Below are 26,429 nucleotides of genomic sequence, written 5' to 3'. Positions count from 1 at the left end.
GCCAAACCAAACAGTTCAAATGCCAAAAATCCCACCATGAGCTAAGAGTGTGATTTCATAGCATAGCCCAGGCTGGGGCAGCGTGTCTCTTCATGAGGAACTTCGCAGTAAGACTGTGTGAAATTAACACCGATTTTCACAAAGAGTTTAACAGTGAGAAAAAGGACAGAATTCACTTGCAAATGAAGGCAGAAAGGCTATGTGCTGGAAGTAAAAACGTGGACTAACCCTGAGATGTCAGAGGGTCACAGCCCCTTACCCATTCACCCGTCACCTGACAAGCCCTGGCGAGGTTAGCGTGTAGCCCCACGGACCGGGTGCCACGGGGAAGTCAGGGCTGGCACCCAGCTGTGTCCAGATGCCACAGGGTTTGCTTCCCTGAGGTCCTGAGTTTCTAACACAAATGGTGTTTTTTCCCATAGGGACAATGTGTATTGGATTCTACTCAGCACACAGTGTGAACGCAATACTACAGAACTGTATCATAATATATAATAAACACGCCTTCTATGGAGATCCTATAACTTAGGATGATGCTTAACCTTATCCCCGATTAGAGACGGGGGTGGGAGTTAGGGGGCAAGGATTAAATCCATCTTCAAGGCAAAGCGTTCAGCTCCTGTGGGAAGGGAAAGGAACGGGAGGGAAACCCCAGGAAGGGGCTGGGGGACACAGCGGGGACAGAGCTGGGGGAGGCCGACAGGGAAGGAGGACCCATGCATGGGTGGCATGTTTGGGAGCTGGGCAGTGAGCTAACTGGGGGAAGCCTTGGTGATCCCCAAACCGCAGGTGGTCATCTGTAGAACCTCCCTGGCGAGGTCAGGGTTACACAAACCACCTCTCTCTCCCTCAGCTTTTCTCTGCTCCTTACAGACTATCAACGACCAGCACATTCGCCCAGAATGAACAGAAGTGCTGGATAATCGTAGAGGTGCTTACACCATGGAGAAAGGACAGGCCCTTCGAGAAGTGGTGCTGGGAAAGCTGGACGGCTACGTGGAAAAGAATGGAATGAGAACACTCCCTAACACCGGACACCAAAATAAACTCAAGATGGATTAAAGACCTAAACATAAGACTGGTACGATAAAACTCTTCGAGGACAACAAAGGCCAAACACGCTGACATAAACTACAGGGATATCTTCTCAGATCCACCTCCTAGAGTAATGATGATAAAAAAATACACAAATGGGACCCAATTAAACTTACAAGTTTTTGCACAGCAAAAGAAACCCTAAGCAAAATGAAAAGACAATCCACAGAATGGGAGAATGTATTTGCAAATGAAGCGCCTGATAAGGGATTGATCTCCAAAATGCATAAACACCTCCTGCAGCTCAATACCAAAAAAACAAACAGCTCCACCAAAAAAATGGGGAGAAGACCTAAGCAGACAATTCTCCAAAGACATACAGATGGCCAAAAAACACATGAAAAGATGTTCAACATCACCAATTATACAGAAATGCAAATCAAAACTACTATGAGGTACCACCTCACACCAGCCAGGATGGCCACCATCAAAAAGTCTACAAACAATAAATGCTGGAGAGGGTGTGGAGAAAAGGGAACCCTCTTACATGGTGGGTGGGAACATAAATTGGTGCAACCACTGTGGAAAAGAGTACAGAGAGTGCTCAAAAAACTCAAATAGAATTATTGTTTGATCCAGCAATCCCACTCCTGGGCATCTATCCAGAGAAAACCATGACTCACAAAGACCCATGTACTCCAGTGTTCACTGCAGCACTATTCACAACAGCCAAGACACCGAAGCAACCTAAATGTCTGTTGAGAGAGGAGTGGATCAAGAAGATGTGGTGCATATACACAATGGAATATTACTCAGCCAGAAAAAGGAATGAACTAATGGTATTTGCAGCAACATGGACAGACCTAGAAATCATCATGCTAAGAGAGGTTAGACAGTGAGACACAAACATCATATGCTATGACTTATATGTAGAATCTAAAAAAAGGATACAGTGAACTTATTTGCGGAACAGAAACTGACTCACAGACTTTGAAGAACTTATGGTTACCCAAGGAAACAGGCTGTCGTGGGAGGGATGGGCTTGGGGTTTGGGATGGAAATGTTCTAAAATTAAGTTGTGATGATGGTTGTCCAAGAATAAAGACAATAAAATTCACTGAATTAAACAAGTAAAGGTACCTAAAATAATCCAAATGAAAAATAAAATCTTTGAATAATATAAATTATACCTCAACTCAAAGGCTACACCACACGTTTAAAGGACTCTTGTTAGAATACATTTTGAAAGATGTTAAAAGCACTGTATTGCAGGAAATAGACTTTAGGGCTTAGTATATAACAAACACACACGTTTTCAAAGAAGAAACCTCTTAAAGCCGATTCAAAGAATTTTTAAAGAATAAAACCACATTAACATTTCTGGTCCTTCACAGAATGGCCATGTGCACAACTTAACTTCTGGAATTTAAGTTTAAAGGCTGGTCTTATTATACAAGTCATGAGAAGGCTGATACCGGGAGGACTGCTTCCGGTTTCATGTATTTTACTGACGGCAAAACCATTACGTTTGCCAAAAGGACCTCGAAAACTGAGCTCTAGTGACCGACAATCTTTCCTCAACACCAGCATCTGATAAACCTTCACTGTGCACGTCTACCTCCTTAGCATTTATTTTATTTATTTTTTGTAGTGATTTTTATTTTTTTCTATTATAGCTGGTTTACAGTGGTCTGTCAATTTCTGCTGTACAGCCAAGTGAGCCAGTCACACAGACAGACAGACATTCTTTTTCTCACATTATCATGCTCCATCCCAAGCGACTACAGTTCCCAGCACGACCCAGCAGGGTCTCCTTGCTTATCCACTCCAAAGGCGATAGTTGGCATCTATTAAGCCCAGACTCCTGGTCCACCCCACTCCCTCCCCCTTCCCCTAGCCCTTGGCAACCACAAGTCAGTTCTCCAAATCCATGAGTTTTGTTTCTGTGGGAAGGTTGGTTGCGCCATATATTAGATTCCAGATAGAAGTGATATCGTACGGTAGGTGCCTTTGTCTTTCTGACTTACTTCACTCGGGATGAGAGTCTCTAGCTCCACCCAGGTTACTGGGCATCTGTGACGAGGCTTTGCCAGGGGACCGCTAAGAGCAGCACATCCTTTGATGAACTCGACTACTTAACACCACCCCAAACACACACCTACGTGAACACAGAGGCTCGTAAGGGCACCTTTTCCCCCTGCAGGAACACATACCTTTTGACCTCCTGGAGCTTCCACTGTGTGGTGTTCTTTCAATTTCTGTTCTTGTTCCATTATGTCTTTCAAGTGCTCGTTTACCTTAAAAACACAGAAACAGTCACTTGACTTTTTAGTCAAATATAACAAGAAAAGAACACGTACCTGAACATGCCTGGGTTTAGAGCGCTGATGTCCATTATCAATACCAGTCAAATGATCAACGTTTCCTTTTCCCAACCCGAAAAAAGTGTATTACAGGTGTTTTGTTTGAAATTCTCAAATGAACTCGTAACTTTATCAAACATCTGATGAACACCTACCACGTGTCAGGAATGAGCTGGAGGGCTAGAAGAAAAAGGCACTCGGACACTTCAGTTTTAACACTTAGGAAACAATAAAACTTTTCTCAGCAAAAACTTGAAAATCTCGGCATTCTCGGTGAAACAAATCTGACTAATGTCCATGAGGACACAGGATTCCTGGCTTTGCTCAGTGGGTTAAGGGATCCAGCGTTGCTGTGGCTGTGGTGCAGGCTGGCAGCTGTAGCTCGGATTCAACCCCTAGCCTAGGAACCTCCACATGCCTCAGATGTGGCCCTAAAAAGACAAAAAACTAAAACAAAACAAACAAAAATTTACAATCTCTTTTAGGACTAGCAAGCGAAAATTTCCCTTAAAATTAATGGTTTTTGTCATCAATAGGAAATACTCTGAATCAAATTCTCAAGCTATGATTTCACAGGCATATCCCTGGGTTGTGAGAAGGTTTTCGTGCTGATAAGGCCACAGTTAAAATACATGAAAAAATTCTGCATGTGGGAAGTTCTTGGGGAGAAGGTCTAATGTATCTCCTATCAGCTTGTTCAAATGGCCCGAATCAGCCCAAGAAGACTAAGAAACAGTCTATCTGGTGAATAAAATATTTCTTGAGAATAGTTTAAACAATTTTGGATTCAGGAGTTCCCGTCGTGGCGCAGTGGTTAACGAATCCGACTAGGAACCATGAGGTTGCGGGTTCGGTCCCTGCCCTTGCTCAGTGGGTTAACGATCCGGCGTTGCCGTGAGCTGTGGTGTAGGTTGCAGACGCGGCTCGGATCCCGCGTTGCTGTGGCTCTGGCGTAGGCCGGTGGCTACAGCTCCGATTTGACCCCTAGCCTGGGAACCTCCATATGCCGCGAGAGCGGCCCAAGAAATAGCAAAAAGACAAAAAAAAAAAAAAAAAAAAAAAAAAAAAAAAACAATTTTGGATTCAAATCAGTAATTTTAAGGTCACTCCAATAATAATAAACAAATGTTAAAATTAATTAACGGTGGCATTCTGGAAAATATGAATACCATTATCAGCCACTGCAACTCTGCAGCAAATCAATACTTTTCTACACACTTCTCTTGCTTAAAATTCAGTCCAGTGACTAAAAAAACACTGAGGAGTTTTAATTTATGATTAATTTAATAAATCATTACAAAGAGTCTTCTTTATCCCTGGTATTATCTGAGGTGTTATAAGGGATTTAACCAACAACACAGATCTGTTTAGTTTTCTTTTCTTAAATAATGATTTGTATTTTTTCCATTATAGCTGATTTACAGTGTTCTGTCGATTTTCTACCGTACCGCGTGGTGACCCAGTCACACATACATGTATGCAATCCTTTTGCTCACATGATCATGCCCCATCACAAGTGACTAGACATAGTTCCCAGTGTGTTTAAGTTTGTGAGGTTGTAGCACTAAGATCTTGGAGCATCGACCGTTAAGAGGCAGCAGAATTAGAAAAGGTTCAGGGTCTGACTCAAAATCCCGACTTACAAGCTATGATTTCAATAATTTCTTGGTATTTCTGAGCCTCAGCTGCTAATTTGAATAAAACCTACTTCCTAGAGTGGTTTCGGGGATTATGGCTCTCAGATGGTCCCCAGTGACCCCCTCGAGTGTGGGCAGGACCTCTGGTGGCTTCTAAGCAATGGAAGGCAGCTGAGGTGACGGGCTGTCACCTCTGCCCAGGGTGGACTGCATGTTCTCCTTGCTTGGAGACTCCCTCCTGCTGGCTCTGAGGAAGCAGGCAGCCGTGCTCCGAGCTGCCCGGCGCAGAGCCTGCAGAGCAAGGCACTGGGGGCAGCCTCAGCCAACAGCCAGGGAGACACCCAGGCCCCGGTCCAACAGGCATGTGGGCTTGGAGGGGGCCCCTTGCGCCCTCAAACTTGCCATCAGCTTGACTGCAACCTTGCAAAGGACTGAGATAGAGGACGCAGCAAAGTGAGGTCACAGAAACTGACCACACTTGAGGATAAAACAGGTGAGTGAGTAACTGAGATGGAAGCTTTAAGCAGTTAGGTTTATGGTGATCGTTACACCAAACAACTAATACGAGAATAAGAGAGACCATGTATAAGATGCATCGAGAAAGGCTAACACTCCATAAATAGAAACTCCTGCCATCGCTCAGCAACAGTACACCCCCGACGTAATACCAGAGAGCTACGTGTCCATAAGGGCTTCGACAAATCCTAATCCCAATACTTGAAGCTGATGGAATGGCATAAATCAGCTGAAACACCGAACTCATGAATATAAGAACATTTTACACGTTGATAATTTATTAACTCCCATCACAGGGAGACTACAAGACAAGTACGAGACATACAGAAATAATGAACTTAGTGATTCTTAAACCAGCGCCCAAATGCTGGCCTGGGAGTTCCACCACTAAAGCTGAACGAATCATGACATCCTTTGCACAACTCCAGGATTACATCGAAGGGGAGCAGACTCAGAAGCAGTTCACCACCGAACATGAGCTCAGGACCCGTGAACCCGAGATTTCTAGAACAGCTGGCGCTAGCATATGCATTCAAAATAACTGTGCTAGGAGTTCCACACAGTGGGTTCAAGGATCCGGTGTTGCCACAGCTGCGGCACAGGACTCAATCCCTGGCCCGGGAACTTCCGTTTGCTGCAGGTGTGGCCATAAAGAAAAAAGCGCTAAAATAGCATATTCATTTTTGAATAGCCAATAATCTTAAAATGTACATTGCTTTTATTTAAAATTTTTCATGGAAAAATACAAAACAGTCATGTGTATTCTCGCCTTAGTATAAGTCTAGAGTTAGTATCTTTTCTGGGAATTCCTGTCATGACTCAGTGGTTAACGAATCCAACTAGGAACCATGCGGTTGCGGGTTCGATCCCTGGCCTTGCCCAGTGGGTTAAGGATCCGGCGTTGCTGTGAGCTGTGGTGTAGGTGGCAGATGAGGCTCAGACCCCGCGTTGCTGTCTGTGGCTGTGGTGTAGGCCAGTAGCTACAACTCCAATTGGACCCCTAGCCTGGGAACTTCCATATGCCACGGGAGCAGTCCTAGAAAAGACAAAAAAATAAATAAATAAATAAAAATAGAGTTAGTATCTTTTCCTTTCTCTTGAATAATACAAAAACCTTAGACAGGCTTTAACTCAGATCCCCTCCTCTCATCCTTCATGTTACTTTACCTGGAAAAACCGTTCTTCCTTTTCAAGGGCCTCAGAATAAGACCTGAGGAGGCGTTTGTAACTTGGAATTGCCCGTGTGCACGTCAGTTTCTCGTTTATCACTCCTTCCTACATCCCGCTTTCTCTTCCAGCTTCAACTTCTTTCTTCCTAAAGTACAACCTTTCAGTTCTTTCTGCAAAGGTCTGAATGATACACTACCTTTCTTTGATCAAATCATGCCGATACCTTGAATCCGGAGTGGAAAACACAGGCCTCTAGGTTCAGCGTGATTTTCCTTTAGTGTTTTGGGGGGTTCTGGTGAGCTGTCTTCTGGCTCAGTTCTCACTGCTGAGATGTCTACTGAGAGAGATGGGGTCTTCCTTTGAGAGACACGGTCCGTTGCTGTTGTGGCGGTTTTTAGCCGAGCCCACGGCACGCCGGAGTTCCCGGGCCAGGGATGGAACCTGCACCACAGCAGGGACAACAACGCCGGATCCTTCACCCCCTGGGCCACAAGAGGACTCCGAGAGACTGGCTTGTAGGCTGGACTCCTGCCGCTTCATTACCACATTATCTAAGTGCGGATTTATTTTAACTTATCCTGGTTGAAACCGTGCTTCCTGAATTTGAAAATTTCTATCCTTCACCTCCGTAAAGGATCTTCATCCATCATCTCTTCAATCACAGCCTCTCCCCCCACCCCGAGCCCCCGTTAAGCTCTCTGGGGAATTCCAGTCCGTCGGACTCATTTCATGGGTCCCACCTCATTTCTCTGGCTTCACTCTGGGTCATTTCCTCTCGTTAACCAACGCCCCTCTTCAAGCTCTGTCGAACCTCCTATTTAAACGTTCTCTTTCAATGACTAAACATTTCCATTTCTAAAGTTACGTTTTATTCTTTTTTCCAACACACCTTCCATGCCACTTTATTCTTTCCTATGGCTCTTCTTCCATGTTTTATATTCAGTCACTCCTGCATTTAGTTTTGTCCTTCAATTTTTTTTTTTTTTTTGGTCTTTTCAGGGCCACACTCATGGCATATGAAGGTTCCCAGGCTAGGGATCGAATCGGAGCTGTAGCCTCTGGCCTATGCCACAGCCACAGCAACTCGGGATTCAAGCTTCGTCTGCGACCTACACCACAGGTCACAGCCACACCGGATCCTTAACCCACTGAGCAAGGGCAGGGATCGAACCTGCAACCTCATGGTTCCTAGTCGGATTCGTTAACCACTGCGCCACGATGGGAACTCCTAGTTTTGTCCTTCATATTGTCCTACTCTCTGCAGCTCTTTCGTTCCCTCGTTTGCTGTGTCTACCGATACGCACGTGGACACGGTGCACCTTCCCCGTCCCCCAATCACTGCCTGTCACTGGTTTGCACCTGCAGAGCAGCACCCCCTCCCTACCGCTGGGGCACTCTGAGTCTGGGTGTAGACGTGAACCTTGGAGTTCCTGCTGTGACTCAGTGGAAACGAATCTGACTAGTAAGTATCCATGAGGATGCAGGTTCGATCCCTGGCCTCGCTCAGTGGGTTAAAGATTCAGCGTTGCCGTGAGCTGTGGTGTAGGTCACAGACACCGCGCAGATCCTGTGTTGCTGTGGCTGTGGTGGAGGCCAGCAACTGCAGCTCTGATTCGACTCCTACCCTGGGAACCTCCATATGCGGCAGGTGTGGCTCTAAAAGACAAAAAGAAAAAGAAAAAAATAGACATGAACCTCCAACTGCTGATCAGCCGGGACAATGCCAGCGCCCAGCACTAGTCTTTCTGGCAATCTGGTGCCCCGTTCCCTGGTCGTTGCTGTCAGAACCACTGCTGGGTGCCCACCCCCTCTCCAGACCTAGAGGGAGATGCACAGTGGCCTAGGACAACCTGACAAAGGAACCCCTAGGTTCTGCCCTGGCAAAATGTGTCTCAAGTTACGACATCCTGGGTCTCGAAATACTGTGACTAACTTACCAATTATGGGGGGGGGAGTAAAGGGGGTGAGCATGACGGGATCCACCCCTGGGAAAGTTTATACATTTTTGTGGGTTTTGTTTTTATCCTTTTAAAGTCTTTCTTTCAAGTTAAAAGAGAAATACTTTCTAATGCATTATCAGACAGCTGTTAATCATCTGTTGGTTTGGAAATATTTTCATGATTAAAAAAAAAGTTCTTATCTGAGTCTGTCCCAAAAGCCAACGGGTCATACATTCATAATATTCTGAACCACGAGGCATCATTTGTCCGCCCACACGCTCAGCAACCATCTACTGGATGTGAGACACTCCATGAAGAGGCTGCGGGTACAAATACAGAACAGTCCCTGTCCTCGTGGAGCAAGGGGCACGGAACAAACAGGGGAAAAGGGGGGAAGACCCTTCCCCCAAAAGCAATTTGCAGCAATTCACCGATCAGTGAAGAGGTGAGTAGAAGATGGGGGCAGTGGGACCTACTTTAGCAGGGATGTGGCATCAGAGAAGCCCCGGAAGCGACCCAGAAAAGAGGGCACTGCAGCAGAGGGTGAAACACAGGCCTGTGGTGGGAACACTCAGCGTCTGAGGAAGTGAAAGAACAAGGCCAGCTGGGTGAACCCAGAGAGGGTTACAGACGGAACGGAGCCCGAGTGGGGGCACGTACCGTAAGGCGATGGCTGCAGGGTTCGGGTGTGGCCCGCATGATTCAGCCATTGAGCATCATCTTGTTCTCTGCGAGCTTGCTTTTTTTGCTTTTGTTTTAAGTTTAAATTCATTTATAGCCAATGCTGCTGCTATTTTAGCCATGTTACTCCCATTTTTCCATGGTAGCCTTTTTTTTTTTTTAATACTTGAAGATGCATTATTCAGAAGAAAAGCCAACTGGGTCAGGATGAGCCAAAATAAGAGCCAGAAGGAGCAATATCTACTCCACTGAAGAAGGGCCATGTGACAGCGAGAGAAGAGATAGAAGGCACCAGAACAGGCCACACCCTGAGATTCAGGCTGGATCATATGGTCTCAATAGCAGGGTGGACACAGCCGCATAAAGAGGCTGGATGATGCTGAAGAAGTGGTCGCCACATCTCTCTGCAGACTTCCAGAGTTCTAAAGTGCCAAGGCTAATACTGGAACTTAAACAACCTCCTTGATTTCTTAAACATCATCTCTCTGCCAAACACCGCTCCAGTCTAGACGCCCAAATTGAAAAAAGCAGGGAGGGCACAGTACCAGTCTCGTGGCGATTATTCTGGTTTCCTCAATGCTTAATAAGCACAGTAATGACAGACTCTGAACAGTGCTGTAAAGGAGACAGAGCATCAGAGGAGAAAGTAAGCCTTGCCAAGCGCATGCTTCAGACAGGCTGTGAGGAGAGGGTGCGCCCAGCCTGAGCGCTGACGGAGCAGAGGCACCAGGGTGCAAACATCACATCCAAAGGCCCAGAGGTGGCCCCCGGCTGGCAGGGAGAGGAACAGAGGCCCTGCCTGGGACGGGACACAGCAAGGGCTGGGCTGGATGACACTTTGTCAGCTGTGGTAAACTTTACATTTTAAGTAAAATGTGAACCAACCAACACCCTGGGGTGGTGGGGGGGGATCCTTGTTCTAGTCCCAGTGGGGCAGCTGAGCATCCCAGGACAGCGAGGGGGACTCTGGATGAGACAAGGGACTGCAGGAGGCTCTGCAGAGCTACCCAGAGCAGGACCAGGAAGGAAGGATTCAGGGAGGGGAATCTGCAATGAGGCACCAAGGCCACACTGTTTCTGATGATGAAAGGTCCCAGGATGCGCCCAGCATTCTCTACAGCTGAGGCGGGGAGGAGAGGCCCACTGAAGATGCAGAAAGAGGGAGGGACTGGGGGGGAGTGCTGGACGGGCCTCCCACACGGAGGCTGACCCTGAGGACTTGCCCACAAGGACGGCCCATGTAGGAGCTCCCACAGGCAGCCTCCTGCTGCCAGCGCGTGGGAGCATCGGGCAGACGCCCAAAGCTGTAACTTCTCTTAAATCTGTTCAGGTCTGGCTCACAGATGAGGTTTAACTTCCTCTCGGCTTATCACCACAAACGCAAGGGAATGACAAAGAATTAACTACTTGGAATTGGCAAAGGGAGTGACAAATTAACAATTTAAGCATCTTCAGAGCACAAATAACCAATCCCAGTTCCATAAACATGTCCAAGAAGAGAAATCTACAATCTATACAATCTTAGGCATGTCAGTCAAGCAAACCTAAAAATCATCTAATTGGAAACAGGAGAAACTTTTTCATTCCTGGATGCAAAAAAACACTGACTGAGCACCGCAGTGAACGGTTCTCTACCCACAGGGTTCTGAAGGCTGTAATAATCTGGTAGGATCTAGATTAATCATTAGATGTAACTGCAGATACTGTGGAATACATAGAATCTATTTTCATCATTTTAAGTTTTTTTTTTCTTCAAGGTCTAAAGGGAATGGGAAATTGAAGTAAGATTGCACAACTTTAGCTTTCATTTCGATTTAAAACAAAAAGAGTGATGGGATCTTAGTGCGTTCAGGCCATTGCAACAGAAGCACCACCGGCACTTATGTCCTACGGTGGGGGGCGGGGAGCCGCAGACCAAGGCGCCAGCAGAGCGGTGTGCCTGGCCTTCTCCTGCTGTGTCCTCCCGCTGTGGCTTCTGTGGTCTCTTTCACAAGGGCACTGATCCCCCACACGAGGGCCAGGCTCTCATCCCGATTCACCTCCCAGAGGCCTCCGCTCCTAACACCATCACCTAACACACGGTCTCAGCGTGTGAACTCGGGGACGCGCATGCTCAGGGCAGAGCAGAGAGCGGGGAGGGGTTCGCGCCTTCCCCCCGGGGAGGGGGGGGTCTGGTCTATCCCACCTTATTGATCCAGTACATGACGGCGTCCTCAATGTCGTACGGCAGGTCCGTGGCTTGGAAGAAAGCTGAGTACTGCTGGGCACAGGCGATCACTCTCTCCACGCTGACCATCTCCACGGCGTAAGCCATCATGAGGGCGTCCATCATGGCCACGTGAGCGCTCTGACGCACAGACAAGGACAGACGGTGAAAATCACTCTTAGGAGAACGTCAAAGCTTTTGCACAGCAGAGGAAACCACGAACGAAATGAAACGACAGCCTACAGACTGGGAGAAAATATCTGCAAATGATGTGACTGACAAGGGATTAATTTCTACAATGTACAAACGGCCCATACAGCTTAATAAACACACGCGCATGCGCGCACACACACACACCATCAAAAAATGGGTTGAAGGCTGAAACAGACATTTTTCCGAGGACGACATACAGACGGCCCAGAGGTACATGAAAAGATGTTCAACATCGCTATTAGTAGAGAAATGCAAATCCAAACTACTATGAGGTACCACCTCACATCCATCAGAACGGCCGTCATCAGAAGGTCTACAGATGGTAAACGCTGGAAGGGGTGTGGAGAAAAGGGAACCCTCCTCCACTGCTGGTGGGCATGTCAACAGGGGCAGCCACTGTGGAGAACAGTGCGGAGGAGGCTCCTTAAAAAACTGAAAATAGAGTCGCCGTGTGATCCTGCCATCCCTTTCCTGGGCATCTATCCCGACAAAACAAAACCTGAAAACACACGAGCACCCCTGTGTTCACAGCCGCACTGTTCACAACAGCCAGGACATGGATGGACCTGGACAGTATCACACTGAGTGACATCAAAGACAAAACACCCAAACATCACCTCTACGGACTCTCGGAAAAATGACACAAATGAACTTACTTACAAAACAGAAACAGACCCACAGACAACAGAAAACAAACTTACGGTGACCAAAGGGGAAAGGAGAGGGGTGAGGGAGATACATCAGGAGTTTGGGGTTAGTGTGCACACACTATTACATATAAAACAGATAAGCAACAAGGACCTACTCCACAGTACAGGGAACGATACTCAGTATCTGATAATAACCTTTAATGGAAATACATATTCACACATATATTTAATTGAGTCATTTTGCTGTACTCTTGAAACATACTGCAAATCAACTTCAATTAATAAAATCACACTTAGGAGTTCCCGTTGTGGCTCAGTGGTTAACGAATCCGACTAGGGACCATGAGGTTGCGGGTTCGATCCCTGGCCTTGCTCAGTGGGTTAAGGATCCGACGTTGCCGTGAGCTGTGGTGCAGATCACAGATATGGCTTGGATCTGGCACTGCTGTGGCTGTGACATAGGCCAGCGGCTACAGCTCCGATTCAACCCCTAGCCTGGGAACCTCCATATGCCACGGGAGCGGACCTAGCAAAGGCAAAAAAGACCAAAAAAGACCAAAAAAAAAAAAAAATCACACTTAGAAATTGCTGTTTATATATTTTAACACGTTGATACTATTTCCCAACAAACAGGAGCAGAACCGAAGGCTGCAGGAGACAAGCCTTAGTAAGAAAGCATAAACCTGCACGCTAGAGACAAGCTGGAACCCGACGGCGCTCAGATGCCGCTGGGGACCCGCGTCTGAGACACTAATCACCTCCCCTCGAGGCTGTGCCTCCTGCGTCAGGAGCAGGCTGCTGCCGGCCACCCAGCAGTGCAGCATCCATGCTTCAGAGTCACCCTGCCTGTGCCCGATCAATGGACAGAGCCCACTTCTCGCTGTCTGTCCTGTCCAGTCTACCCTCCCCGCTCTGGTCGGCCCCCGCCAGTCCAGACCACCAGCTCTCACCCCTGAACCTAGCAAACCTCCTGATTCCCTGGCCCCGACTTCTTCCCCAGCCTCCTCCCCAGCCCAGAAGTGCTACTCTCTCCTTTGCTGGGTTTTGGGAGGGGTGGTTTAATATAGAAATGTCACATGGTGGGGACCTTAATCTCCCCAGATGATACAAAGGAGCTAACGCAGAAAGTACTGTCCCCACTGCTGCTCCCTGCGCGGGGTCTGAGGACGGTTCACACTCTCACCAGGAAGTGCCGTGCACGCGGGCAAGGAGACACGCACACCGTTGCCTGCCTTCAGCACCACAAACAGCGCCCCAACGCTGCGTTTTCCAGGGTGATTTCCCCTGTGGGGCTACTGCGCAACCTCGAGCTAACATTTGACAAATCATCACTTTGCTGCCCTCTGGAAAAGGGCACTGTAACTTGTATCTCCCCCAAGAAGGTTCCCAGTGCACCTGTCTGCCCACATTTTGGCCAACATGAGCCACCACTCCCTGTCTATCACCTGGGTCAGGCTGATGGTTAAATTCCACTCTTGTTCAGATTTTGCATTTCTCTGATTAACGACAATGGGCACCTCGTTCTATGTTTAGCAACCATTTGTACTTTTCTCCTTGGAAAACTGCCTGCTTGCATCTTTGGCCTCCTTTCCTCTGGGAGGTGTTCATCTTTCTCTCCTCATTACTTATTAGGTACACGGGTTCCGTGTTGTTCAGGCAGCAAATGCTCTTCCTGTCTTTGGATTTTTGGCTTTATTCAGAGTGGAGTATGCTGCACAGACGCCCCTAAATATTTACTCGGTAGAATCTGTCCATCTCATGCTCTCCTTTACAACTCCAGAATTTAGCCCATGTCTACAAAAGGCTTCCCCCCACACCCCCCAGTGATAGAGAAAATCATGTCCTCTGCTCTTCTATTACTTTAAATCCATCTGGGATTTATTTCTGAAGATGTTATAAACTAGAGACTAACTGCAGTTCCCATCATGGCACAGCGGAAACGAATCCGACTAGGAACCATGAGGTTGCGGGTTCGATTCCTGGCCTTGCTCAGTGGGTTAAGAATCACGGCGCTGCTGTGAGCTGTGGTGTAGGTCGCAGATGCGGCTCGGATCCCACGTTGCTGTGGCTGTGGTATAGGCCGGCGGCTACAGTTCCAATTTGACCCGCAGCCTGGGAACCTCCATATGCCGCGGGGGTGGCCCTAAAAAGCAAAATCAGTCAATCAATCAACTAGGGACTAGCTCTTTTCCCCACTCAGAGATTTCATCCTACCATTCTCTGGTAAAGTCTACATCATCTATATAATAAAGGCTAAAGCCCTTAAAAATAGTAAAGCTCTTTCTCAGCCAGCCCCCACCTACCATCTAGCCCTGTGACCTGCCACTTCCTTCCCCAGCCACACTCCACTCGGAACAGCCTCAGAAGACTGCGTGCTGTTCCTGCGAGCGCCACGCCCTGGCTTCTGTCGCCCTCCTGACTTAGAGAATAAGTCCCGTTGGAGGTCTGACTGCCGCCCCCATCGCAGAGGCTTTTCCAGTCTCCTTTCCAATCCAAGGGGTTCACTCTTCCTAGAGTGAGCACAGGTTTACACCAGCAGTAAGTCCGGCCGCAGGACAGGCCTGACCTCCCGGAGGACAGGGAGTCCCCTGGGAGCCGGGGCACTGCCATAAGGTCCCTCTTCATCCCAACACCAAACACGGCGCCTGGCGACCTGCAAGGGCTGAGGGAGGCCGGGAGCGGGTGTGCTGGTCACTCGAGAGAGTGAGCAAGTGGATGGCCAGAGGCGGGGAGCAGCGTACGGAAAACCCAGCTGCACTGACCAGGAGGACGGGCCCTGCGGGAAGCAGGCTGCGTGACGAGGGCAGTGACTCCTCTCACCACGCCTGACTCGTGCAACAAGTTCTTTGTTAACATCCAGCCCCTCGTGTCGCATGGCTCTGGGAATAAGGCTGCACACACTTTCCACGACCCTTGAAACTCCCTGAAGGAAGCACCATGTACGTTTCTAACGCGAGGAAGCTGGAGCTCCGAACTGAAATAGTCTGTCCGAACCTGCGCGCTCTTTCCACCGCGTCCGCAGCTGCAGAAGTCAAGTCACCCAGTGAGGCAGGAAACATGTTCTGGAAATAACAACTAGACATCATCGCAAGAAAGAACACCAAACATCAATCGTTACTAAATTCAAGCTGTATCTTCACACTCTGCCACTGTCCAGACGCCACTTCCTCCCTCAGACTCAGAGGGGACACCGCATCTGCCCCAGCACGGCCTTTTGCTCAGGCCACTCACGAGGGCTTTCAGCACGACTGGAGCCCCGGGGCCAGGACCTGCCTGTCACCTGTGCCCCAGCATGATGCTTCAGGGACGAAAGCTCTCGGGGATCAGTGTTCAACAGCATTAAACAGGGCAACACTTCTGAACAAATGCATGTGCGCAAACCTCTCGAGAGCCGTTAAACCATTCACCTTCTCTTCATGAAGGTGCTTTCTCTGGGCAATTTATTCTACAGGTATAATTTCAGAGAAGAAAAGCTGCACGAACAGAACTGACCTTTCCAGTATGATATACAGCAAGAAAGGAACAACATTACAACCATAATGAGCAACTCACTGTCTCAAGTTACTGAACAAGAGGTGAACATGTGCACGACAATACTGGGTGGAAAACATGATGCCGTGATACGGACACATACGCAATGTCTGAATATACACACACAGAGGTATACACACGCGTGTGTACTATACACCTTAAATATATACATACTTAAAACAAGAATGGGAAAGGAATGAGTAAAACTTAGAAAGGCCACTTACAAATGACCTTGTTATAGTATGCAAAATATACATGTAAAATCTATAGCTTACTTCAAAAAGTAGAATAGGAAACACTAAATAAAATTAGTAATTACATGTTAAGAACAAAGCTCATCTGACTGGTTACTTTACTTCCCAAGTTCAAAACAGATTAAAAAAAAAATTCCACTGCTGAGCTTATGGTTATTTCCATATGACATTCATCCACTTTGAAAGTAAGAACCTTCAAATTTTAGTATGATTTTTTTTAACCCTTTAACTTTACAGTATGAGATAGAAGTAAACTTTAAAATTATGTATAACAGAAACTATACATTGAAAAGATCCACGGTGAAAAATAAACTTTAGGCTACACCCAATCAGTTTGGAATAACTTATGTCTATAAATAAAATACACATATTTAACCTGCCACCTGAAGTGTTAAGGGCAGAACAGCCACACCCTGCAGAGGGCCATGCAGGCTTCTCGGCACTTGTGCAAACTCACTTCAGAACACAGCACCGTGAGATGCACTATGAAACCTATTTTATAGAAGAGAAAACGAGCTACCTCTCCAAGGTCATGGCCAGGTATGGGGCAGGGGCTCGACCAGAACTCTGGCTCAGAGCCCACACCACTGGCCACAGGCCAGCTGACCCTGCTCTAGGGGTTGCAGGAGCCACTGCAGTTGTCACCGACACCGCCAGGTGGCAGCACAGGGCATGCCCTCCTAGAGTGAGACTGGCTCGGCTTCTAGGTATCTCAGTGAAGGAGGGAAAAAAACCAGAGTCCAGGGAACTCACTGAGGCCGAGACTAGGTTCCAGACCTGCGTTAAAGGGTTATGTTTTTGTTACTGCCAACCAGTGGGGTCTAGACAAAATAATTGACATTTCTGCATCAGAAATGAATATTAAAGCTATTAAACAAAGAAGAGCATTTAAGTGTTGTCAGTAAGAAGGTTATCAATCAGCTGTAATTTTGGGGAGGGCTGTGCTGGCACTATGCAAAAGTTCCCAGGCCAGGGATCAAACCCACGCCACAGAAGGGACCCTCACCACAGCAGTGACAACGCCAGATCCTTAATAGTCAGGCCATCAGGGAACTCCAACTCGCATAAATTAATTAACACAGGAGTGCTACTATTTCACGGCTTTTACTATTCTTATGTCAGATGTAGACAAAAGACTAAGAAAACATTTCCTGAACTACACTTGGTCTCGGCCCACTGGAGCAGTGGCCAGCACACCACTATGTCCGGGCTGCCCTGGGGGACATGGGAGGACACAGATGTAACAGGCCCATCCCGAAGAACTGGAATTATCCTGCTAAAACGATACGACAGCATATACGTGTCAGATTATAGTTTGTGGAGGTTAATTCCAATTCAGAAAGTAATATTTTGCATATCATTTATTTATATAAACAGGTTTACCATAATTTTCATTTATCCTTAATTTACACGGAGATACAAGTAAAACAGCACTTACAACCCTACTGAGATACCACTTCCTGCCAGGAAGGCTATAATTAAAAAGTCAGATAATCACCACCATTGGCGAGGATGTGGGGAAACGGGAGCCCTTGTGCACTGCTGGTGGGATTTTAAATAGTGCAGCCACCGTGGAACAGTGTGGCAGTGGCTCAAGAACTGAAACAGTTATCATCTGACCATCTGCTTTTAGGTGTAGACCCAAGAGAAATGAAAACATGTGTCCACACAAAACCTCTGCCAGAATCTTGAGAGTGGGCATTACTGCAACAGCCCCAAAGGCAGAAACAACCCAAGTGCCCCTCAGCTGGTGACCGGATAAGCACAGAGGATGCAGCCATTCCATCCTGAATGGAATTTAACTCGGCAATAAAATGGAACAAAGACTGATGCCGGCCACAAAAGGTGCCAGGCGTGCACATCCCCCCCCCGCCCGGTTCTATTATTCCATTTATACGCGATGCCCACAGGCAACTATGTCAGATTTGTGGCTGCTTAGGGTTGAGGTGGGGAGATGAGAGGATGATAAATAACTAAGGCTGTGGGGTTTCTTCCTGAGCTGATAAGACTTTTCTAAAATAGATGGTGGTGATGCCTACACAGCTTTGAGCAGACTAAAACCACCGCCCTGCACTTCACCTGGATGAACTGTATGGTGTGTCAATTACATCTCAGGTGCCGCTTGGCCTCCAAGCAAGGCCACGGCCACACATCTGCAAAGCCTCTTTATAAGTTCGTCAAGGTGAAGGGTCATTTGTTTTTCTAGACAGCGGAGTATTTTAGATATTATTAAAATCAATATTTATCAAGATTATCAAGATTTAATATCTATTATTATTTATTAATATTAGCATGTAGAAGCAACCCGTAAGTTTGCTTCTACATAACTTTAGGCAGGAAACATCTATTTAGGAACTGATGATAAAAAGAAAAATAAATAAATATGCTCAATTAATTCTATTTTCCTCCCACAGATATTTACATTCCCTTTCTTAAGGCTCCAACTAATCTGGATAAAAGGTATATATAATTTACTTTAGAAATTATTTATGGGAGTTCCTGTCGTGGCTCAGTGGTTAACGAATCCGACTAGGAACCATGAGGTTGCGGGTTCAATCCCTGGCCTTGCTTAGTGGGTTAAGGATGCGGCACTGCTGTGAGCTGTGGTGTAGGTTGCAGACATGGCTCAGATCCTGTGTTGCTGTGGCTGTGGTGTAGGCCAGTGGCTACAGCTCCCATTAGACCCCTAGCCTGGGAACCTCCATATGCTGCGGGAGCAGCCCTAGAAAAGGCAAAAAGACAAAAAACAAACAAAAATTATTTATGATCTTTCTTAGATAGTCTTTGTTATGTGAGTAGCTAGAACCTCTTTGAGATAGATTTTTATACTTGGTATGAGAAAAAAAAATTTCCAGGAAATAATTTTATTTCCAAACATAAAATCTGTCCTTTTATATGACAAGAAAAATCTCAGAGTATCAAAAAGTACACTGGTCCAAGGAGCAAAAACCACTGGCCTCAACAACAAAGGCAGAGCATCACCTAGCAGCAAGGATTTTGGCTGAGCCCACGGGGGGAGCCGAGCACGGCCCCTGTGTCACAGTGACGCTGCAGCCAACCTGAATCCAACAGTCAGGTCACTCTGCCCACCCCCCTCCCCCGCCCCCCATGGAACAGTGCAACCAGCAGCCTGGCAAGGGAGGTGACATCAAACTCCTGATATGACATTTGCTCATGACCACGCAAAACTGCCGCTTCCATTTCACTTGGACCCACCTTGTCAGATGTGAAGAGAGTAAAGAGAGAGAACGTTAAAAAGCATGTTACCACCATGCACAAAAGTAAACTCAAAATGGCTGAAAGACTTAAATATAAGACAGGACACCATCAAACTCCTGGAAGAGAACATAGGCAAAACACTCTCTGACATCAACATCATGAATATTTTCTCAGGTCAGTCTCCCAACGCAATAGAAATTAGAGCAAAAATAAACCCATGGGACCTAATCAAACTGAAAAGCTTTTGCACAGCAAAGGAAACCAAAAAGAAAACAAAAAGACAACTTACAGAATGGGAAAAAATAGTTTCAAACGATGCAATGGACAAGGGCTTAACCTCTAAAATATATAAGCAACTTATACAACTCAACAGCAAAAAAGCCAATCAATCAATGGAAAAATGGGCAAAAGACCTAAATAGACTGTTCTCCAAGGAAGATATACAGATGGCCAGCAAACACATGAAAAAATGCTCAACATCACTGATTATAAGAAAAATGCAAATCGAAACTACCATGAGATACCACCTCACACCAGTCAGAATGGCCATCATTAATAAGTCCACAAATAACAAGTGCTGGAGGGGCTGTGGAGAAAAGGGAACCCTCCTGCACTGTTGGTGGGAATGTAAACTGGTACAGCCACTATGGAGAACAGTTTGGAGATACCTTAGAAACCTATACATAGAACTTCCATATGACCCCACAATCCCACTCTTGGGCATATATCCGGACAAAACTCTACTTAAGAGAGACACATGCACCCGCATGTTCATTGCAGCACTATTCACAATAGCCAGGACATGGAAACAACCCAAATGTCCATCGACAGATGATTGGATTCGGAAGATGTGGTCTATATACACAATGGAATACTACTCAGCCATAAAAAAGAATGACATAATGCCATTTGCAGCAACATGGATGGAACTAGAGAATCTCATCCTGAGTGAAATGAGCCAGAAAGACAAAGACAAATACCATATGATATCACTTATAACTGGAATCTAATATCCAGCACAAATGAACATCCCACAGCAAAGAAAATCATGGACTTGGAGAATAGACTTGCGGCTGCCCAACGGGAGAGGGAGGGAGTGGGAGGGATCGGGAGCTTGGGGTTATCAGATACAACTTAGAAGAGATTTACAAGGAGATCCTGCTGAGTAGCATTGAGAACTATGTCTAGATACTCATACTGCAACAGAACAAAGGGTGGGGAAAAAAAATGTATACATGTAAGAGTAACTTGATCCCCATGCTGTCCAGTGGGGGGGAAAAAATAAAATAATTTAAAAAAAAAAAGCATGTTACCAACATGTAACGATTAAAGCAGTGATACTGAGTTGCCTAAATTTAACAAATACTGGGTAACCCAAGAGGCCAGCTGAGAGTTCTGGATCCTGCTTCTATGCATCTGGTTTACATTCTGTCACTTGCATTTGGTGAATCTGACAATCACAAACCCAGTGGAGAACTGATACTGCTGAACCAAAGTGATTCGAAGCTTTACTGCCAAAGGAGTAGATGCGAGACCAGTTTAGCCCCAGCGTCTCTCCCGAGGCACGTCCCAGACCTGTGGCAGAAGTGACCCCTCCTGAGCAGCTCCGTCACCTCCTCCAGCCACACTTAACTTCAAAGGCAAGGTCGGCCGGCAGGTTTAACTGAGGCTCTGCCCGGTGGCACAGATGGGAAGCAGCCACATAAACATGGTAAACAAAAGGAAGTGCTCGCAGCAGTGGTTCTAAATCGGGCTCATCATCAAGAAATCACACGTTTCCTGGCTCCAACCTCAGAGAAGCCCCAGAACAGCACCCTGGCAAATCCCGCCTCCACAGCCCCTCCCGCTCATGGCCACAATCATACCTCTTCTAGAGGTCCCAGGCCGGCCCCTCCCCAACCCTCCCCTCCCAGTGCTTCTCCGCACCTGTACCCGGAGCCCTCCGCTCCAGGAGCACCACTGACCAGCAAGCAGAGTGCCAGGGTTCAACTCTGAGTTTGTGCCCAGGACGTGACCTTGGGCAACATCCTCGATTTCTCGTGCTTCACTATCCTCATCAACCAAGTGGGGTGACAGCAACAGCACAGGCAATTCATGGGCTGGGGAGACGGCCGGAAAGCTCCCTCTGTAACCAGGCGGTCACGTGGAGGGTCCGGGCACACAGCCCCCTGGTGGGAGCTCCCAGTCTCTACTGAAAACTGCACAAAAGCAATGTGGATGCACGCCTGCATCCTAATAAGAGCCTAGCGGGTGGGTGAAGCCAGGGTGACGCAGCTGAGCGTGGGCCTGAGCCAGCAGAGCCAGAATGATGTGGGCATGGCAGGCAATGCAACTGCCCCCGGCCAGGAGCAGCACTGGGCTGGGGACGCACCCCAGGCAGGAGCTCTGGGCAGGTGCTCGTTTTGAAGATGACGACAGGCACGAGTGTCCTGGTCCAATTGCGCACTGGAGGTTGTCGTAAGGACGCATGATTACATGGGTTTATCTCCCCAGCCCTATCTTGAAGAAGGGCCTAGAAGCAATAGCACCAAAGCAACAATCAACACATCTGGGCCCAGATCTGGTTAATAACATCTCCCCAATAAAATAAACCCACGGTTCTTCAGGAAATGGCTAATTCCAAGTCAGAGACAGGAAAGGCACAACGTGAGCCTGGAATATACAGCTGTGACAGAAAGAAAAAAGGACCCGAAGGCGGATGGGGAGACATCTACAGGATATAGGAGCCAGCCCCTGGGGCGCCCACTGGCCAAGGGTGAGCCCACAGGGCTATGCAAAAGACTAATGACAACAGTGAACTATAACACAATTAGCCAGAAACAAAATGCTCCCCTGAGTCCACGGTGACAGTCACCAGGGGAGAAGGGAGGAAGAGAAAGCTTTTCTTCACACAACAGTGCCAGGTAAGAAATGGAAGGAATGACAGTTTTTAAACCACCACACGGCAATGACCAGGGGCACAGCAAACCCACAGATGCTGAACCACCGGGTGGCCCTTTCCTGGGAAAGACAATATGTGATAAAACATCAGAGCACCCTCCACACAACGCTTCCTAGTCGCAAAGGGAAAAGTGGCCGAACCTAAGTCACCCTAAGTTGCCGGCAGAGCGTGAAACGCTGTAGTTCCTGTAGATCACTGTTTGCTAGTTCCTCAGGAAGTGACACACAGAACCAAAACCATAGGCAGAAACATAGAAAACACCGAACCTAAACACAGAACCAAACCATAGAACCGAAAATTTCAGTGAACCTGATGTAGAATAAATATAAAGAAAACCACACATAGGTATCTCGTAGCCAAACTTCTGAAAAAAAAAAAAGTCTTGAAAGAAACCAAAACACTTGATGAAAAACAGAATTAAAAAGAGAAATAGAGAAATTCACGATTATGTGAAGTTATTAATACTCCTTTTTCAAGAATTACTAGAATAAGTGAAAGGAAAATCCAAAGGACACGGAAGACTTGAAAAGCATCAAGCAAAATGACCTGATATGTACAGACCACCACAGCAAAGAACAGCAGAATATACATTCTTTTTTTTTCTTTCTTTCTAGGGCCGCACCTGCGGCACAAGGAGGTTCCCAGGCTAGGGGGTGAATCAGAGCTGCAGCTGCCAGCCTACACCACAGCCACAGCAATGCCAATCCTTAACCCAGTGAGTGAGGCCAGAGATGGAACCCACATCCCCATGGATACTAGTTGGATTCTTAACCTGTTAAGCCACGATGGGAACTATGAAATATACATTCATAACAGGCATCAGGACAGATGGCAAGCTGAGTCATAGAACAGTTTCAATATTGGGAGTTTCCGTGACTCAGTGGTTAATGAATCTGACTAGGAACCATGAGGTTGTGGGTTTGATCCCTGGCCTCGCTCAGTGGGTTAGGATCTGGCACTGCCGTGAGCTGTGGTGTAGATCGCAGACACAGCTTGGATCCTGCGTTGCTGTGGCTCTGGCATGGGCTGGCGGCTCCAGCTCCGATCAGACCCCTAGCCTGGGAACCTCCATATGCTGTGGGAGCGGCCCTAGAAAAGGCAAAAAGACAAAAAAACAAAAAAAAACCAGTTTCAATATACCTAAGGGAATGAAATCAGACAAAGTATGTTCTCTAATTACAACAATGTCAGTTAGACATCAATAACCATGTCAACAGAAAAAATCAGGAACCATACATCACCTTGATAGAGGCAAAAAAAAAAAAAAGCTTTTGACAAAATCCAGCACCTATTCATGATTTAAAACACACACACACACGCACAATTCTCAGCAAAACAGGAATGAATGGATGGGAACCTCCTAAACGTGATTAAAGAACACTTGAAAATTCTATAGCTAACGTCAAACTTAACAATCAGAACCAAATACATTCCCTACGATCAGGATTAAGGCAAGGATGGCTGGTCTCACCACTTTTACTTAACACTGTCTGGACGTCTCAGGCAGTGCAATAAGACAAGGAAAAGGAAGGCATCTGTATCAGGAAGGAAGACGTACATCTGTGCTTACTCATGAGTGTGTATGTAGGGAGTCCTCCCAACGCCACAAAAACTGTACTAGGGACAAATGCATTTAGCAAGGTGGCAGCTAACAAAAATCAATGTTCAAAATGCAACGGAACTCCTCCAATATTAGCAAAGAACAACTGGAAAGTCAATCTAAAAAACAATTCCATTTATAATCAAAATCAAAAATGTGAAAAAGAGTAAAATTCAACAAAATGTATACAGAATTTATACACTCAAAAAGACACAGACTGCTGAAATGAACTCAAGAAAACTTAAGTAAATAGGAAGACAGCGTGTTTACACAGGAAGACTCGATATTCTAAAGCATCAATTCCTCCTAAAATGAGCTATAGATGCAACAGAATTCCAGTGTATAGCTAAGCTAAACCTTAGTTTTTTTTAAGAAATTGACAAATGATTCTAAAATTTACATAGAAATGCAAAGAACCTGGAATAACTAAAACAATTCTGACAAAGAACAACAATGTTCAGTGAATTACACTGCCAGATTTTAAGATTTTTATTATAAAACTACAGTGATCAAGACTGTGTGTCTGGCCTAAGAGACCCTAAATCAATGGCACTTGTGTCACAGTAAGTCAGTGGGGAAAGGACAGACTTCAACAAATGGTTCTGGAACAACCAGATGTTCTTGTTAAAGAATGAAATAAACTCCCGGGAGTTCCTGTTGTGGCTCAGTGGTTAACGAATCCAACAAGGAACCATGAGGTTGCAGGTTTGATCCCTGGCCTTGCTCAGTGGGTTAAGGATCTGGCGTTGCCCTGAGATGTGGTGTAGGTCAAAGACGCAGCTGGGATCCCATGTTGCTGTGGCTCCGGCGTAGGCTGGTGGCTACAGCTCCGATTCGACCCCTAGCCTGGGAACCTCCATATGCCGCGAGAGCAGCCCAAGAAAATGGGAAAAAGACAAAAAAAAAGAATAAAATAAACTCCAACTTTTCCCTCCCATTTATACTATTACTACTTCTAATAATAATTCAAAATGAATCACAGTAAAGCTATACATTTCTAGAAGAATAAGATAGAGAAAAAATTTTCAACCACAACAAAGGTAAAGATTTCTTACCTATAAAAGAAAAGAATTATAAATTGGTCTTCATTAAAACGAAATTTCTTGAAAGACACCATTAAGAAAATGAAAAGGTAGGAGTTCCCATCGTGGCTCAGCAGAAACCAATCTGACTAGGATCCATGAAGACACAGGTTCGATCTCAGGCATCACTCAGTGGGTTAAGAATCCCGAGTTGCCGTGAGCTGTGGTGTAGGTCGAAGATGTGCTTGGAGATCTGGCGTTGCTGTGGCTGTGGTGCAGGCCGGCAGCTGTAGCTCTGATTCGACCCCTAGCCTGGGAACCTCCACATGCCGTGGAGGCAGCCCTAAAAAGACAAAAAAAAAAAAAAGAAAGAAAATGAAAAGGTAAATCATAGACTGGAAAAAAATATTTGCAATACAATCGGAGACAAAGGACCGTAGTCAGAATACACAAAGAACTTTTACAGTAGTAAAACTAAAAGCCCAACAGGAAAATGAGAAGAAGATTTAGATACTTGACCAAAAAAAGACCAATAAGCCTATGAAAATACACAAAAATACATCAGTTATCAGGGAAATGCAAATTAAAACCACAAGGAAAGAGTGATTCACATTAGAAAGGCTAAAATTAAAGACTGACAATACCTAGAGTGTTAGCAAGGATGTGGAGCAACTGGAATTCTCACACATTGTTGGTGGCAAAATTAAAAATCCAGCCATCTGGGAAACTGCTTGATGGCTACTTAAAACACACACTTACATATGGCCACCAATTCAACTGCTAGGTATTTACCCAAGAGAAATGAAAATACACGTTCTCACAACAATGTACATAAATGTTCACAGCTGCTTTATTTATAATAGCCCAAAATCTGCCAACATCAATGTCCATCAACAGGTGAATGAACAGGAGTTGCCGTCGTGGCTCAGTGGTTAAAGAATCCGACTAGCATCCAGGAGGAGGAAGAAGGTTCAATCCCTGGCCTTGCTCAGTGCGTTAAGGATCCGGCATTGCCATGAGCAGTGGTGTAGGTTATAGACGCAATTCGGATCCCGCATTGCCGTGGCTGTGGTGTAGGCCAGTGGCTATGGCTCTGATTTGACCCCTAGCCTGGGAACCTGCATATGCTGAGGGTGCGACCCTAAAAAGCAAAAAAAAAGGAAAAAGTGAATGAGGAGTTCCCGTCGTGGCAAAGTGGTTAACGAATCTGACTAGCATCCAGGAGGAGGAAGAAGGTTCAATCCCTGGCCTTGCTCAGTGGGTTAAGGATCCGGCGTTGCCGTGAGCTGTGGTGTAGGCTGCAGACGCGGCCCGGATCCTGTGTTGCTATGGCTCTAGTGTAGGCCGGTGGCTACAGCTCCGATTCGACCCCTGGCCTGGGAACCTCCATATGCCGCGGGAGCGGCCCACAGAAATAGCAAAAAGACAAAAAAAAAAAAAAAAAAAGAAAA

The 26,429-nt window shown here is 46.4% G+C and overlaps 1 protein-coding gene across 6 annotated transcripts in view; it reads right to left on the bottom strand.

Annotated features, from left to right (window-relative positions):
* CAMSAP2 (calmodulin regulated spectrin associated protein family member 2) overlaps window positions 1-26,429 on the bottom strand; it is an 85,249-nt gene that overhangs the window by 35,528 nt on the left and 23,292 nt on the right. For all 6 annotated transcript variants that reach the window (XM_021064501.2, XM_084979408.1, XM_084979407.1 and 3 more), the window contains exons 3-4: window positions 11,528-11,689; window positions 3,249-3,332 (exon numbers count right to left, since the gene is read on the bottom strand). In XM_021064501.2, coding sequence (XP_020920160.2) covers window positions 3,249-3,332; window positions 11,528-11,689 — 246 coding nt within the window. The remainder of the gene's footprint in view (window positions 1-3,248; window positions 3,333-11,527; window positions 11,690-26,429) is intronic.

This window comes from Sus scrofa, chromosome 10 (genome assembly GCF_054392235.1).
Source record: "Sus scrofa isolate SSC_HxYL_T2T_F1_AM1 chromosome 10, Sscrofa_HxYL_maternal_Yorkshire_Landrace_v2.0, whole genome shotgun sequence".
Lineage (NCBI taxonomy): Eukaryota > Metazoa > Chordata > Mammalia > Artiodactyla > Suidae > Sus > Sus scrofa.
Note: the sequence above shows the minus strand (reverse complement) of the source record. Positions and strands in the feature narration are given on the sequence as shown.